The following is a 13,550-nucleotide window of genomic DNA, read 5'->3' as shown; positions in this document are numbered from 1 at the left end:
TGCTTTCTTGGCCGTCGCAGGTGGACAGCCGAACCGAAGAGAATGATATGAACAAGCGGAGGCGGAAAGGCTTCAACAACCTGGATGAGGTTTGTGTGCTCAGTACCACTTTACACAAAGGCCCGTTTCCTGACAGCCAGTGGCCGCAGCCCGCCTGCCCGACCGTGGCAGTCGCCCTGCCCTTCTTTCTTTCCTCTCTCATGAACCACTGGGTTCCAAGCTTGATGGGAAAATAGTCAGGTCTGGTCACTAGCTATGTCACCCTACGAGGGTGTGGCTCGTGTCTGTAAAACACAGATGATGCATTTGAAATGGATGACATTTTGCAGAGTTTTTAAAGATTAAATAAGAGGATGTGTATAACATGCCAAGCATGGACTCTGGCACCTAGGTTAATCAAGACATAATCACTGCTAATAGCAAGTAGTAAAGAGGCACCAGCAGTCCCACTTTTCTCCTGGTCCTAGTTTCTACCTTTTGTCTTTTCTGTACCTTTAGTCTTTAAGGCAAATGTCCCAGCACCCATAAATACCACCTTCTGGTGAAAGAAGGAAGTTACAGGCTACTTTGTCAAAAGCCAAGCATGAGTGTCTCTCCTGCTACTAAAAAATTGGTCAGAAAAAGAGTATCAGTTCTTGCTTCCCTCGTAGCTCTTTAAAGAGACCTGAGATATATACCTTCTTCCAAAAAGCCATTCTAATCCCACGAAAGCAAGCTTAGATACTGTGAACTGTAGGATACCAGCTTTAGCTAGCTTACTGGCTGATATCAAAATGATGACATAGACACATGAGGGATAATTTGAAGGATACATTCACACTTGATTTATAGGACTTAGAAAAAAACTTCTTTTATCTTTTATGGTTGAAGAGCTGTTGCTCTTGGCTCTGATGTAAGCAAGAAGCCAGTGAACAGGGAGACCGTTGAGAGGATGAAGCCGTGGTTGATGAACTGGGTTCCAGAAACATTCCATTCTCCAGTTATGGGTGTGGGTTCTGCCTTAAGTGCCTGTGATTTGCTCCCGCCTCCTCCCAAGAAGCTTCCCTTGGATACATTTTGTCCCAGGGGGAAGTATTCTCCTGCCTTTCATCTGTGCCTTATTTGAGGGGGTGTTTTTGCTGTTTCTGTTGCTGGCAGCACAAGAGTTACAGTGTGGGAAGAAATCTGGTTGCACCTGCCCCTTCTGAAATGGCTCTGTTTTCTGGGCCAGCTTTTTTGCTTAAGTCAGATTTAACCAAGCGATAATTCTTTCTAAATTCTTGCTGCTCAAAGTGTGGGCCCAAACCAGGGCACCAGTATCACCTGGTAACCGGTTAGAAATGCAAACTCTCGAGGCCCACCCCAGACCCATTGAATCCAAATCTGGTTTTGAAGGAGACCCCCAGTGATCCATGTACACATGGGTATCTGTAAAGGGCTGGTCTGCACGACCTACTGTCCTGGCCTACTTTGGCTGTACGAGCAGTCACCAGCCTAGTAAACTTGCCCTGTACACACTCAAGCCTGGATTGCTATGCAAAGTTACAGTTCCCACCGTGAAGTGGGGAGTGACTCTTTGGCTTGTGCTTGTCCAGCTCTTCAGCGTGGCTGTGCATACAAGATTTCCCACGAGGCTGCTACGCTTGGGAATCTTGAAAACAAAAAACAAACAAAAAAACAATTGACTATAGCGTACCTCTTCCCATGAATTTCTTCTAACTGAACATATCTTTGTTTTGAGAACATTTGTTCCTGTGCAGAAAATTCATTGTCTCCTTGGGAAAATTGACTACCCTGTTGACATGACAATGCCATTTGTATTTCCGAGGCTGATGGGAGATCTGTGGTACTGGGGAACAGACATTCACTGGACACCGATCATTTTCAAAGTTTTATTTTTAGCAGATGAGCTAAGAAAACCTTACATGGAATCCCATTGTATAAAATAGCATAACCAAATGGTCACGGTCAACATCTAAACAGTCACAAGTCGTGTCGATATCATGTATCCCGAAACAAAGCAATGAGAAGGGCCCTTCACGTCCATGACATCCTTCTCCAAAATCCCTAACTCTGGTCTAATCGTGAGCAAACATCAGCCCAACCCAGAGGGAGGGACTTTGTACAAAACAGCTGAGCTTCAGAATCGTCAAGGACATTAAAGCAGAGAAAGATGGAGAAACCGTTACAGATGGGAGGAGGCTGAGGAGGCGTGATGACCAAATGCCACGTGGGATCCTGGATGCTGTCCTGGAACCTAAGAGGACATTAGTGGGAAACTGGTGCGATCGGAATCAAGTCTGTGGTTCTGTTAATGGCATCATGCCCGTGTTAATTTCTTAGTTTTGATAACAGTGCCATGATTATTCCAGATGTTAACATTACGTGCAGCTGGGTCTAGGGTGTGCAGTAACTGTGCTATTTTCGTAACTTTGCTGTCAATCTAAAATTATTTCAAAATCAAACCTTTTTAAAAAAAAAAAAGATAGCAACAACAGAGCAGGACTGGCTGCCATTGGGAGTGGGGTGCAGAGGAGAGAGGGGAAGCCCAGAGCCTGTGCCTTGCCTCATTTACATCCCCCTTACTTCCTTCACCCACTCCCTTCCCTTCACCTCTTGTCAGCCACATGATATATTTTGAAAACTATTCTGCCATCATTTTATTGTTTGATTTTTGCAACAGTCACATGAAGGGGGGTTACTGCTCGCATTTTACAGATGAGGAAACTTCAGAGAAGTTAAGTAAGTTGCCGAGATCACTGGGCTGGAAGGTGAAAGAGTCAGAATTCAAACACTAACTGGCTGGCTCCCAAGCCTAGCTGTTCCCGTCTTTGAGAAGACACGTCCCACCTGTGAGCACTGTCTCCAGTGGGCATCGCCTGCTGGTTCTGCCTCACTTCCTCAGGCCACAGAGTGTGTCCTTCTTCAACTGTCCCTGTTGTGAGCCCCCAGGCCCCCTCCCTGATATCTGGAATTTGGAACCAGCAATCAATGCATCGATTTGGCCTTTGCAGCCTTCATCCTTTCCCAGCCAGAGCTTGGACTCCAATCAAGAGGGCAGTAAAGAAGGTGGAAATCAGAACAGAGTCAAGTCCATGGCAAGTCAGCTGCTGGCCAAGTTCGAGGAGAACTCTCGGAACCCCTCACTCCTGAGGCAGGTGAGTCCTGTCAAATGTTCACTGACCCTGCCTTCCGGGTGACCAGAACCCACTGAGAAGCCAGCAGAAATGTCAGGCTAGTACTGGGTTTCTGGTGTGCCAGCCAGGCCTGGCACAAAAGGAGACTCGAGCTTCTTCTAGATCTGGAATCAGACTTTTGTAAAAGGGGCTGAATAGGAAATATTTTAAACTTTGGGGACCATCTGATCTCTCTTGCAATGACTCAGCTCTGCCATTATAGTGTGAAAGCAGCCATGGACAATCTGTAAACAAATGCACATGGCCATGTGCCAATAAAACTTTATTTACAGAAACAGTCAGCCAGCCAGATTTGGCCTGAGGACCATGGTTTGCTGATGCCTGTTCTGCACTGGAGAAGAAATCCTTTCCCTGATTTTGTTTTGCTTTGCAACCATGACTTGGTTTGCAGGCATCTTTGAGATGGTGCAGCTGGAGGGAACTTTAGAGTTGCAGGGTGCCCGGTCCATGGTGAGAACACCCGTCCAAACCAGGGGAAACTGAGACACAGGTCTTAGCTCCACGTGGGCCTACAGGAATGGGGACCAACCTCCAGAGTGTCCCCTGGTGCCCCCCACTCCTTGTTCCCTTGGGTCAGGCTGGCAGGGCTGTTGTGTCTGACCAGGTTCCATGTGAGGCTGAAGGAGGTGAGATGCTGTGGGTCAGACTGCAACCCTGGCTGACTTCTCTTGGACTCAGAGTCTGCACTTGCATAATTCCATTTGCTCCCCTGAATTCCTTTGGGACTCCATTGTCACATTACAGTAACTTAGGGCAGGGGTTCAGTTTTTCTTTGAAGAACATCTGTCACATGACAGAATCAGGCTCCTCTCAGGAGAAAGACAAACTCTTGGTTAATTCGGTTTAGAGGCAATCACAGACGTCTTCCTAGTCTTGACGTAGACCATGCCCTTCCTGGACAAACCAACCTTCCTCAGGAAGCCAGGTTTTATTATACGGGGGCCATGTTCCTAAGACTTGTAGCTGAATTGTTTTCTCCGCTGCCCCTTCTGGAGGCTTGGCCCCTTGCAGTCCCCAGGGGTTGATAAGGGCTCCCTTCCTTCAGAAGGACTGTAGCATCCCTTTCATCTACTGGGTAGGAAGGACATTGGGTCTAGTCACCCTGGCCTGGCATGGGCCCTGGCAGTGGCTGCCCAGTCTGAGCCAAAAGCATAGCCTCCTGGGGATTCACACGTTGTCCCAGAGGAGGGGACCACGGGACTTGCTGTTCTACGGACAGAGGGTCAGGGTTCGAGTTTCCTGGCTGGGCCCACCTTGTCGGAGCTCAGCCCAGGGCCCACTCACCATCTGCAAACTCTCTCTCCCTGCCTCTCCTCCTCTCCTCCTCTCCTCCTCTCCTCCCTCCAAGCGTCTCAGTCTCACTCATCTTTTCCTTCCTATTTCCTGCGGCTGCTTTTTCGGACTCACCTTCCTCCTCCCAGGAGCACCGTGTCTCAGGGATAGGTAAGCCCGTGCTGCGCTCTTCCTCTGACCCTCCTGTTAACTCTTGCTGTCCCAAGCCAGAGGAGCCCACACCCAGCCCATCACCAACTCTGAAAAGGCAGGTAGGGCTCCTTCCAGTGGATGCTGCCTTGGTGAAGCCACAGGGGACTTTGATCCAGAGGGGTGGGGTCTGTGGCTCTCTCTGCACCCCATGTAGGACTGATTATAGATTCTCTGGGAAGGCAGACACAGCTTGAGGTCACCACCCTTATAGGTAAGAACCAAGTATTCAGCATCTGAAAATACTTGGCAGTTAGGGGTGTCGACTGACCAACTACCATGCTCTCAGTGCTTTATTTACTTGGGGAAAAACAGACCACACCACACAGGGTATTTTGTATGATGCCCCTGGGATACGTAGCTTATTTGCAGACCTCTTGAGTAGGCTGATTTCTAAATCAATGGAAAAGTGGCAGTGATGGTGGAATGGACTCAGGTGGCCAGTTGGCCACATGCCATTGAAGGGGTAAGACTGGGATGTGGTGAGACCTCCCCTGGTGCCTGAGCAGACGAGGACCTGCCCAGTGGGCAGGGAGGCAGCCAGGAGCCATGGGCTGAGGCTTTTTCCAGATAGCATCTCTGGGTTTGGAATTTGAGCAGAATCAACAGAATCACTATTGTTGACCACAGCACTCAAAAGTGCCGGGTCGGCATTAGGAATCTTCTGTTGCTTCTGGGGGGTGGAGGTCAAAGGAGGTCAGTGTGGATATATTGCAGTGATTTTATGTCCCCGTGTGTACGAATCACCCAGAGATCTTTATTAAAAATGTCAATCTCTGGCACCCACCCCCAGAGCAACTAAACCCGAATATCTGGGGGTTGGGCCCAGACTTTGAGAGCCAGGGTGGTACAGGCTCTGACTTGGTGGGTCCGGGGTGCTGTTAATAACAAGATGGTATAGTTAAGGAGGATGTCAGGAGATTCTGAGGCAGGTGGTGGGAAGTCAACGCCCAAGGTTAGTTTGGAATCTGACTCAAGGTGGCACCTGGAGTGCCCTTGTCCCTGGTCCTCGAGGGGATTCCTCACGGTGCTGGGGGGTGCTGGCCCATGGGAGGGCCGCAGTCGGGAAGGAAGCTTGATTTTCCTTCTCCCCCAGTTCCCCTCCGTGGTTGTGACGGGGCACGTGCTCCGAGAGCTAAAGCAAGTGTCTGCTGGCGGCGAGTGCCCGAGCAGGCCCTGGAGAGCCAGAGCCAAGTCGGACCTGCAGCTGGGTGGGCCAGAAAACCCCGCCGGCCTGCCTCCCACCTGCCAGGGAGCGCTGGCCCTCTCCGGGGTGCTGCGGCGGCTGCAGCAAGTGGAGGAAAAGGTTCTCCAGGTGAAAGCCTTGCTCTCTGCCCTGCCTCTTCCCTGCCCTTGTCTGGGGTGCCTTCCTTTCCCTGCTCCCTCCTCCTGTCCAGGGTGGGTTCCTTCTCTGACTGCTCCTCCCCGTCTCCTGTCCTGCCGTGTGTGCTGAGTGCCGCAAGCCCACCTAGCAGCTCCCCGCCTCCCTCCCAGAGGAAACCCTCACAGCCTCTGTCACTCCCTCTTTTTACTTTCTCCCTTCTTGCTTTGGCTACAGAAAAGGGCTCAGGACTTGGCCAACAGGGAATTTCACAAAAAGAACATTAAGGAGAAGGCGGCTCACCTCGCCTCCATGTTTGGACACGGGGATTTCCCACAGGTAAACGCCGGTCTTTCAGAGCCCCCAGCAGCCCAGGTGTTGGACATCCAGGGAGCTTACTTGAGTCAGTCTCTGGAGCTTCATTTCTTCCTTCCTATTCCCTTTAGAGCCTGAAAAGCTATTCACTTTTTAAGTCACCAAAGGATTTGGCTGGCATCTAAAAAAGCTCCAAATGAGAAGCTTCAAAATAAGTAGATAAATCACGACAAAGGGAAAACCAAGGCAGAAAAGCGGGCTCAGGTCACAGGAAAACATTACTGAACAGAAGTGTGTACTGTCAGATCTTAGACAGCTTCTGAATAGGCTGAGCTTCCTAGAGGTCAACACAAAGAGGGAAAGCTGGTCAATTGCAGGAATCATGTCACAGTGCCTTTGAGGTGAAAGCAAACCAGTTGCTTATGTTCAGGGGCACGATGGAGAAATCCCCCCGGCCCTGATCAGGGAGACCCTGAATGTTGAGGTTAACCTCATGCCATAACTTGCGCTCTGCTTTCCCAAAAGGTAGCACCAGCCAGAAAGAATGGCCTTGCTTTAGAATAGGAAGCACAGCCCCCTCCAGACCAGGCACTTATTTAGAAACTTGCTGAAAAGAAGAGGGTGTGCTTACAAGGAGATGACAGAATTGAGGCCCTATGGTGGGTGTAAGGTGCTCCCTTGCTTGCAGCAAGCCCGGTCTCTAGAACATACTTCCTCTGCTGCTTTCACCTGGCCTCCTTCAGACCCGTGTCCTCTGCTACTTGGCAGAGTCATAGACATGGGATGGATACTTTGCCTTTAGTTCACTTTTAGGGTTCCATGTGGCTGCAGAGGTCCCTGCTAGGGCGTCTACCCCAGAGTAGCCTGGGGTTGTCCTTTCCTAAATTTGCAGCTACCAATTCATACCAAGCTCCAGAGTGAGGCCTTCAGGAGATAGTGCTGCGTCTGCAGCAGACACAGGCAGGAATAGGATGGCTCTGCTCCTGCTATTTTGATGTGACGAGGGAGCCGGAACGGTTGTAGCAGAGGGATGTGTAACCAGGAGCCAGATGGTCCTGCTGGGCTCCAAAGACACAGGCTACATTTTGTCCTGAGACGTGGGCCTGGGTGTCCTCTCCCCTCCGTGGATGTGTAGGCTTGGGGGCTGCATCATCGAGGTGAGCATCGCTGTGCATTTCCCCGGGGATAATGATAGTTCCCTCTGTTTCTGTTCTGTGCAGAATAAACTCTCTAAAAGCCTGTCTCATACTCAACCTCCGTCTTCTCCCTCCTGCCTTCCATCTCCTGATTCAGCTGCTACTTCCTCTCCATCGACTGTTGACTCTGTTTCTCCTGCCAGAAAGGTAGTTGACTGAACAATCGGCTTCCCTCCCTCCCTGCATGTTCTGAGATGTTCTCCTGCTCTGCTGGGCCTGCACAGACAACCATCTGCAACTTGGCTTGGCTGGAATGAAAAGATACTCTTCATAAGATACTTTACAACAGTCCTGGGTTTGGTTTTGGTTTTCTGCTGGAGCAAGGAACAAAGCAGAGCAGGCAGCATGCAAAACCTTATTAAATGGTGCTTGCTTGTCCAGCAAGCACTCACTGGCACCCACCACCGGCCAGCCACCGCGCCAGATGCTGAGAAAACAAAAGAGGAGGGAGGTACAGTCCTCTGATACGGTGTAGATGACACACAGCACATCAGCATAGAAACCTGTCACATTTTACCATCTGATATTGCCAATTTGGGCTGGCTTTGACCTAACCAAATGGCGGTTTCACATGGTGAGCTTCAGACAATACTATTCATTAATTCCATGAGAGGTTTAAAAGGCACGATTCTGGGAACCCAGAAGGGAGAAGCCTGGGAAGGCTTCACAGAGGAGATAATATGGGGGCCACGTGTTAAAGATTATATGGGGGGATTTTGCTGGAAAGAAGAATAAGGGAAGGGCATGTTAGAAAGACTCCGGCACGTGGTAAGGAAGGCGGATAGGATTTGTATGAATCAGAAGACATTTCCAAATCAAAAGACTTGATTTGGGAATACAGGTATTTATGGGGGTTCAGAGAATGAGTGGGAAAGTCAGCCTGCTCTTTTTGTGTTAAAGGAATTCATTCTACCCTCTTATAAAGAGCCACGGAAGGATCTGCTCTGAGTTCTAGAAGGGTGGCACAGGTAGCCGCGCAGAAGGTGGAGGGTTGGTGGGGAGCTAACGTTGGTTGAGTAGATAATGAAATGCACCTGCAAGCAACTATTCAGTTTAGGTTCTGGAGCACTTTTCATGTTTTTTGCTTGTCTTCCTGTTACTTAATATGCCAAGAACACTACCAGGCTGGCATGGGAGGGGGGCAGTCTCTGGAGAAGCTGAGCCCCTGGAATGGATAAGCCTAAAAAATGGACACAAAGCCCACTTGTTTAGCTGTCGCTCATGGGAGAAGGTTGGAGCCTCTTTCTGGAAGACTGTGCTCGCCGGAACACCTCCGTTCCGTCTGCTCTCACCTGGGCCCGTCTCCGCCTGCGGTGCTGAGGGTGCCCCTGTCAGAGCTGCCACTCGTTTGTTTCCACCCTGTTAGACTGAAGCACAAGCCAGCCACCTGCGGTTGCATGAGGGGGAGGTTAGGAGCTACCTCCTGGGAGTCCCACCCCCACTGAGCTCCACTGCTGTGGGGGAAAGGGTGCGGGCTGGGCCTCCAAGAAAGGAGCAAGGAATACGAGCAGCCCCGCCCCCTCCGTGGTCCCCAGTATGGGTGTGGGGCAGCCCTAGAAGGGCAGCAGGAGATGATGTGGGGACACACAGACACTTCCCATCTTCAGCTCTACTGAACACAGCCACGTGACGCCCGGCATCTTATTCCAGGCCAGCTTTGGTCAGCCGTTTGACCATACGTCTCGTGACCTGTCCTGGCCTCCATTTTCTCATCAACAAGAGAGCGATTCTTGGCTCACGTGCTAGTGAGCTCTGTGGGTGGAGACGGGCACATTTGTCATCACCATCACCAAGGCTTCAGAGTGGCCTTTGTGTCCAGCTTGGGAGGAGAGCCTTCCCTGGGGCGTACTTCCTACCATGGAAAAAGGTCACTAGCACCCTTGACAGGATGATGGGAGGGACCAGGGCACCTGGGCACTGGCAGGCAGTGGCCAGTACTCACGGCTGGGCAGCCGGGCCCACATCTTGCTTCTCTCTGGCCCAGCCCCTTTCTGGCTAGCCCCGGGCAGGCCCTCTCTCGCCTCTGTTTTTCTTTTCTCCTTAGGAAGGCCTGGCTTGGTCACTGCCCTCTCAGAGTGGAGAGCAGAGCTGGGACAAGAAAACCCACCACACCTCCCAAGTTCCCTGACTTGGTTTCCAATAGGTATTAGTTCTCTAGGTGATGGCAAGAGGCAGCCTGCCGAGTGCACACAGGGCTGCCAGGGTCTGGTTGAGACACTGCTCATGAGGATATCCAGTCACGTCGTGAGCTCACTCCCCTGAGGCCCTTGGCTGCTTCTCTACTGGGCTCTTCAAGCAGCTTTAAACCGACGTCACTCATTAAGCCAATAACTGAGCATTCATTCATCCAATAAATATTTATTGAGTGACAGCCAGCGTCAGGCACTTTATTCTTGGGGTACGTATCAGTGATCAGGAGTTACCTTCCTGCTCTGATAAGGCCTGCATCCTGGTAGAGGGAGGTAAATAATCAGCAATAATACATAGGTAGATTGTATGATGTATCAGAAGACAATTTTTCCTATGGAAAAATTAGAGCAGGTAGTAAGGACCTGGCCTGCTGGGGAAGGGGAGCGCTTTCACATGGGATAGCAGGACTCTTCCTGGGAGAGGGAACTGAGCAGAAGCAGCGGCTCAGAGAGGAAAACAAAGGTACAAGGAGGAGACTAGTTCCCAGGGCTCCTGACTCCAGCCTGAGTTCTCTCCTCTGTGCACAGAAGCCAAGTGTGAATGCAGGCCTTGTCAGAGGGACCAACCCGGAGGCTATGTGTGTAAAGCCCCAAGCCCAGGCTCAAGGAGGGCTGCGGATGGGGTGGGTGGGCTTTGGGATGGCCAATCCCGGGTCCTCTGGCCCCCACCTCTACAGCTTTGTTCTTTGTTTCTCCCAGGTTGGGGTAGAACAATCGCTCCCTGTTTTTTCTTATCCCATCTCCCAAGCCAGCCTTGGCCACCAGACGATGGTATAATTGGGCTATTTGAATAGCTTCTGACTAACTAATTACAAGCTGATGAGCCTTTCACTGTGGGGAGGCTGGGAATGATTGGGGAGCTCTTAGAAAAGGCCACCCTGGGACGCTTACCCTGTCTGTGCCTTGGTTTCTCCATTTGTAAGAAGGACCCAGCTTGGACCTGACACCCCAGACCCCTCCAGGTCTCACTGTGAAGCCACTGTAATCGGTTAAGCACAGAGTGGTGAATTTCCAGCTTCAAGCAGCCTTGGAAAGGACATTGCCCACTGCCCTGATGCCCTGCTCCCCTGCCCCAACCCGCAACTTTCCTCCCTCTCCCGGACCCCACCCCACCATTGGTCCCACACGGGGCTTCGCACATGCAGTCTGGCAGAGGCATGGCTTCCTCTGAGGCGAGAATCGGCTGCTCCTCAGTGTCAGTGACAGTCTGGTGCCAGACAGGTTCGTTCAGTCCTGGGGGATGGTAGAGAGCCGCTTCCCCACCTCCCCCGAGACAGCCTGGGGCCTTAATGTGTCTTCCCAGCAGATTATGGGCTGCTCTGATTGGCCAGTGACTCAAGTTTGCCTGAATTCAGGAGAGCCAGAGGAAGGAAAACGCACTGGGAAACGATGCTTAGTTCTGGGCAACCGCCTGGCAGGTAGCGTGTTTCTGTTCCTGCCCTGGAGCCCTGCACCTTCAATCTGAGGGTCCAGGGAGGATCACCTCGTAGGAACAGACAGTCAAACCTGTCATGGGGAACTTGTGTTACTCATAAGGATGCAACCTTGGGTCACCGAGAGCTGTAGCCAGGGCTCTGCCTTCATTCAGACTACCCTCGCCTGCCCTCTCCGACTGGCGTGGCGCCTTACATGTCAGAGTGATACAGGTGAGGTTCTGGCCTGAACAGTCACAGGGCATCTTGAGGGCTTCTCACGTAGAGCCCGCATTCTTGCCAGAGTCTTATCTTTTAAGACCCTGGGCTATGGGATCATGCCCAGTCTGATCATTCATCCCATCAGACCAGCCCTCCTGTGGTACTTACCAGTCCCCATCAACCCTTAGTTAACCCCTTTCTTCAAGGCAGGAGACCACTACCAATTTAGCCTTTAGCATAGCTGCTAGCCATTTACCAAGGCTGGGGAGCTCTTGCAAGATCAAGATGGCAGCCAAGTGTTTGCACAGCTGAGCCAGAGGGATGGCCTCACTGGGCTGGAGGCTGTGGTTTAGTCCTCCTGGGTCAGAAGAGCAATGTGCATTGCAAAAGGAGCTTTCTCTACCCCTGGGGGTGTTTGCTTTAAAACTGGATTTGCAGGGTTTCCTCTAGAGATTTGCATGTTAGAGAGAAGCTGGGTGAGTCCTGGTTAGGCAATCTGCCAGCGTTTCATCTGATACAAGGGTAGATCTCAAGGCTGTCTCCAACCTCATTGTTCTCTCTGTTCTGGGGATAGAGCTAGGCAGCCCTTTGGAGGTAACTGTGTGCATCCCAGCCTGGGGGATTATAATGTGCAAAATGCCGGTGTGTCTCAGGGAGGCAGGGTGCTATAGTGAGAAGGATATGGGCTTGGAGTCACACTTGGGTTCAGAGCACCGATTGCTTGCTTACTCGCTGTGTGTCCTTGGGTGAGTTAGTGGACCTCTGAGCACCTTGGTTTCCTAACCTATAGGATGGAGGTGGTAGAGCTACTCCTGAGGGTGATTGGAATAATGCAAAGACCTAGCATATGTCGAATGCCTCAAGGATTCAGTGAATGTGCTTTTTCCCCAGTGGAGGAGAATACTAGAAAAAAGCTCACTTACCTAAAATGCATGTTGATTCCTCTCTCTCTAAAGGCAAAGAAGTCACCTTCAGGTTTCCATTTCCATCCCAGCCACTTAGGAACAGTGCAGCCTCAGGTGAGTCAGAGCCTCCCTGAACCTCAGCTGCCCCATCCGCGAAGGGGGATTATCAGACCCACCTCGCAAGGCCGTGAGGGTTCAGCACAGCTCAGCGCCTGGCACCAGGGGATGTAGGTGCAGACATGGGCACCCACTGGGAGGTCACAGGCCCAAAGGCTTGCCTGCATCTCAGCTCCGAGGGTATCATTTCCATAGCCCCTCAAACAAGGCAGTTTTGGTCCTTTCCCTGAGCATATATGGCTGAGGACTCAGGTCCACTAGCCTGTCCTCTGATGTCTCTCATCCAGGGACTCCTCAGTGAGGAGTGTATTTGCTCAAGAGGGCCCAGGAGACTTCCTCTGGCCCTACAGGTCGAAACCTCCGCTTCCCTCGAGCCCTCAGCTCCGAGGCCCTGGAAGCTCTGCTCCCAGCCTTGCCTGAGCTGCGTGGGCTTCCTGATCCTCACAGCAGACCAGGTGGCCACAGGTGGCCCAGCTCTGTGAGGAAGAATGGCCCGGACACCTGGTATTCTTGGCTGAGTTCCAGGCCCAAGGCGGGTGTTACCATTGTTTGGACACAAACCGGAGCGAGAGCCTGCTTCCTCCTTCAGTCAGAGCATCTGCCCTGTGCTGGGAGAGCAGAGATGAGAAAGACAGGGCCGTGACATCAGGGAGTGCAGACCGCAGGGGAGATGACCCATCTCCCAGCTCGGAGCAGGGTGAGGACGGCCCCGCCGTCCAGGCGGGGACCACGCATGGTGATGCTGCTTGTGACGAGAGTTAACATCACCATGTTGGAATCCGGGCTGACTCGGGGCAGAGACGCCTGTGCGTTCACCTGGGTGGGCCACGTTATTCTTACTCGTGCGGAGGAGGGAACACAAGCACCACAAGTTCCCTCGAGTGAGGGCCACCCAGGAGAGGAGAAGGTCCGGGACATGGAGATTTGAAGCTGCACGAACAGCCGTGCTGAGGGCTCATTAACCATTTGCCAGGCGATTCTTGGGAGCCCAGCACCATGTGAGGCACAGCTCAGATTCTTTGATGACTCTTTCACAGCCCTCTGGGGATGGCGGTGGTCTCCCCATTTTATAGACGAGGGAGCTGAGGCTCACAGAAGGGAAATGATGTACGTGCGTAATCTAATGTAATGTTAGATGATGGCCCGCCTGAAGTGTCCAACCATCCCAGCTTGTTCTAATTAACTAGCTGAAAATAACTAGAATTCAAAGGGGGA

The 13,550-nt window shown here is 51.6% G+C and overlaps 1 protein-coding gene across 3 annotated transcripts in view; it reads left to right on the top strand.

The window, feature by feature from the left end:
• Positions 1-13,550, top strand: part of MICAL2 (microtubule associated monooxygenase, calponin and LIM domain containing 2) — a 231,070-nt gene that overhangs the window by 122,301 nt on the left and 95,219 nt on the right. Inside the window, exons 16-22 of one of the 3 annotated variants that reach the window (XM_057695680.1) lie at positions 21-89; positions 2,994-3,137; positions 4,598-4,720; positions 5,755-5,973; positions 6,217-6,318; positions 7,515-7,637; positions 12,270-12,332. In XM_057695680.1, the coding sequence (XP_057551663.1) occupies positions 21-89; positions 2,994-3,137; positions 4,598-4,720; positions 5,755-5,973; positions 6,217-6,318; positions 7,515-7,637; positions 12,270-12,332 (843 nt within the window). The remainder of the gene's footprint in view (positions 1-20; positions 90-2,993; positions 3,138-4,597; positions 4,721-5,754; positions 5,974-6,216; positions 6,319-7,514; positions 7,638-12,269; positions 12,333-13,550) is intronic. The other 2 variants (XM_057695678.1, XM_057695679.1) reach the window with 2 other exon arrangements.

This window comes from Hippopotamus amphibius, chromosome 9, assembly GCF_030028045.1.
Source record: "Hippopotamus amphibius kiboko isolate mHipAmp2 chromosome 9, mHipAmp2.hap2, whole genome shotgun sequence".
Classification (NCBI taxonomy): Eukaryota; Metazoa; Chordata; class Mammalia; order Artiodactyla; family Hippopotamidae; genus Hippopotamus; species Hippopotamus amphibius.
Note: the sequence above shows the minus strand (reverse complement) of the source record. Positions and strands in the feature narration are given on the sequence as shown.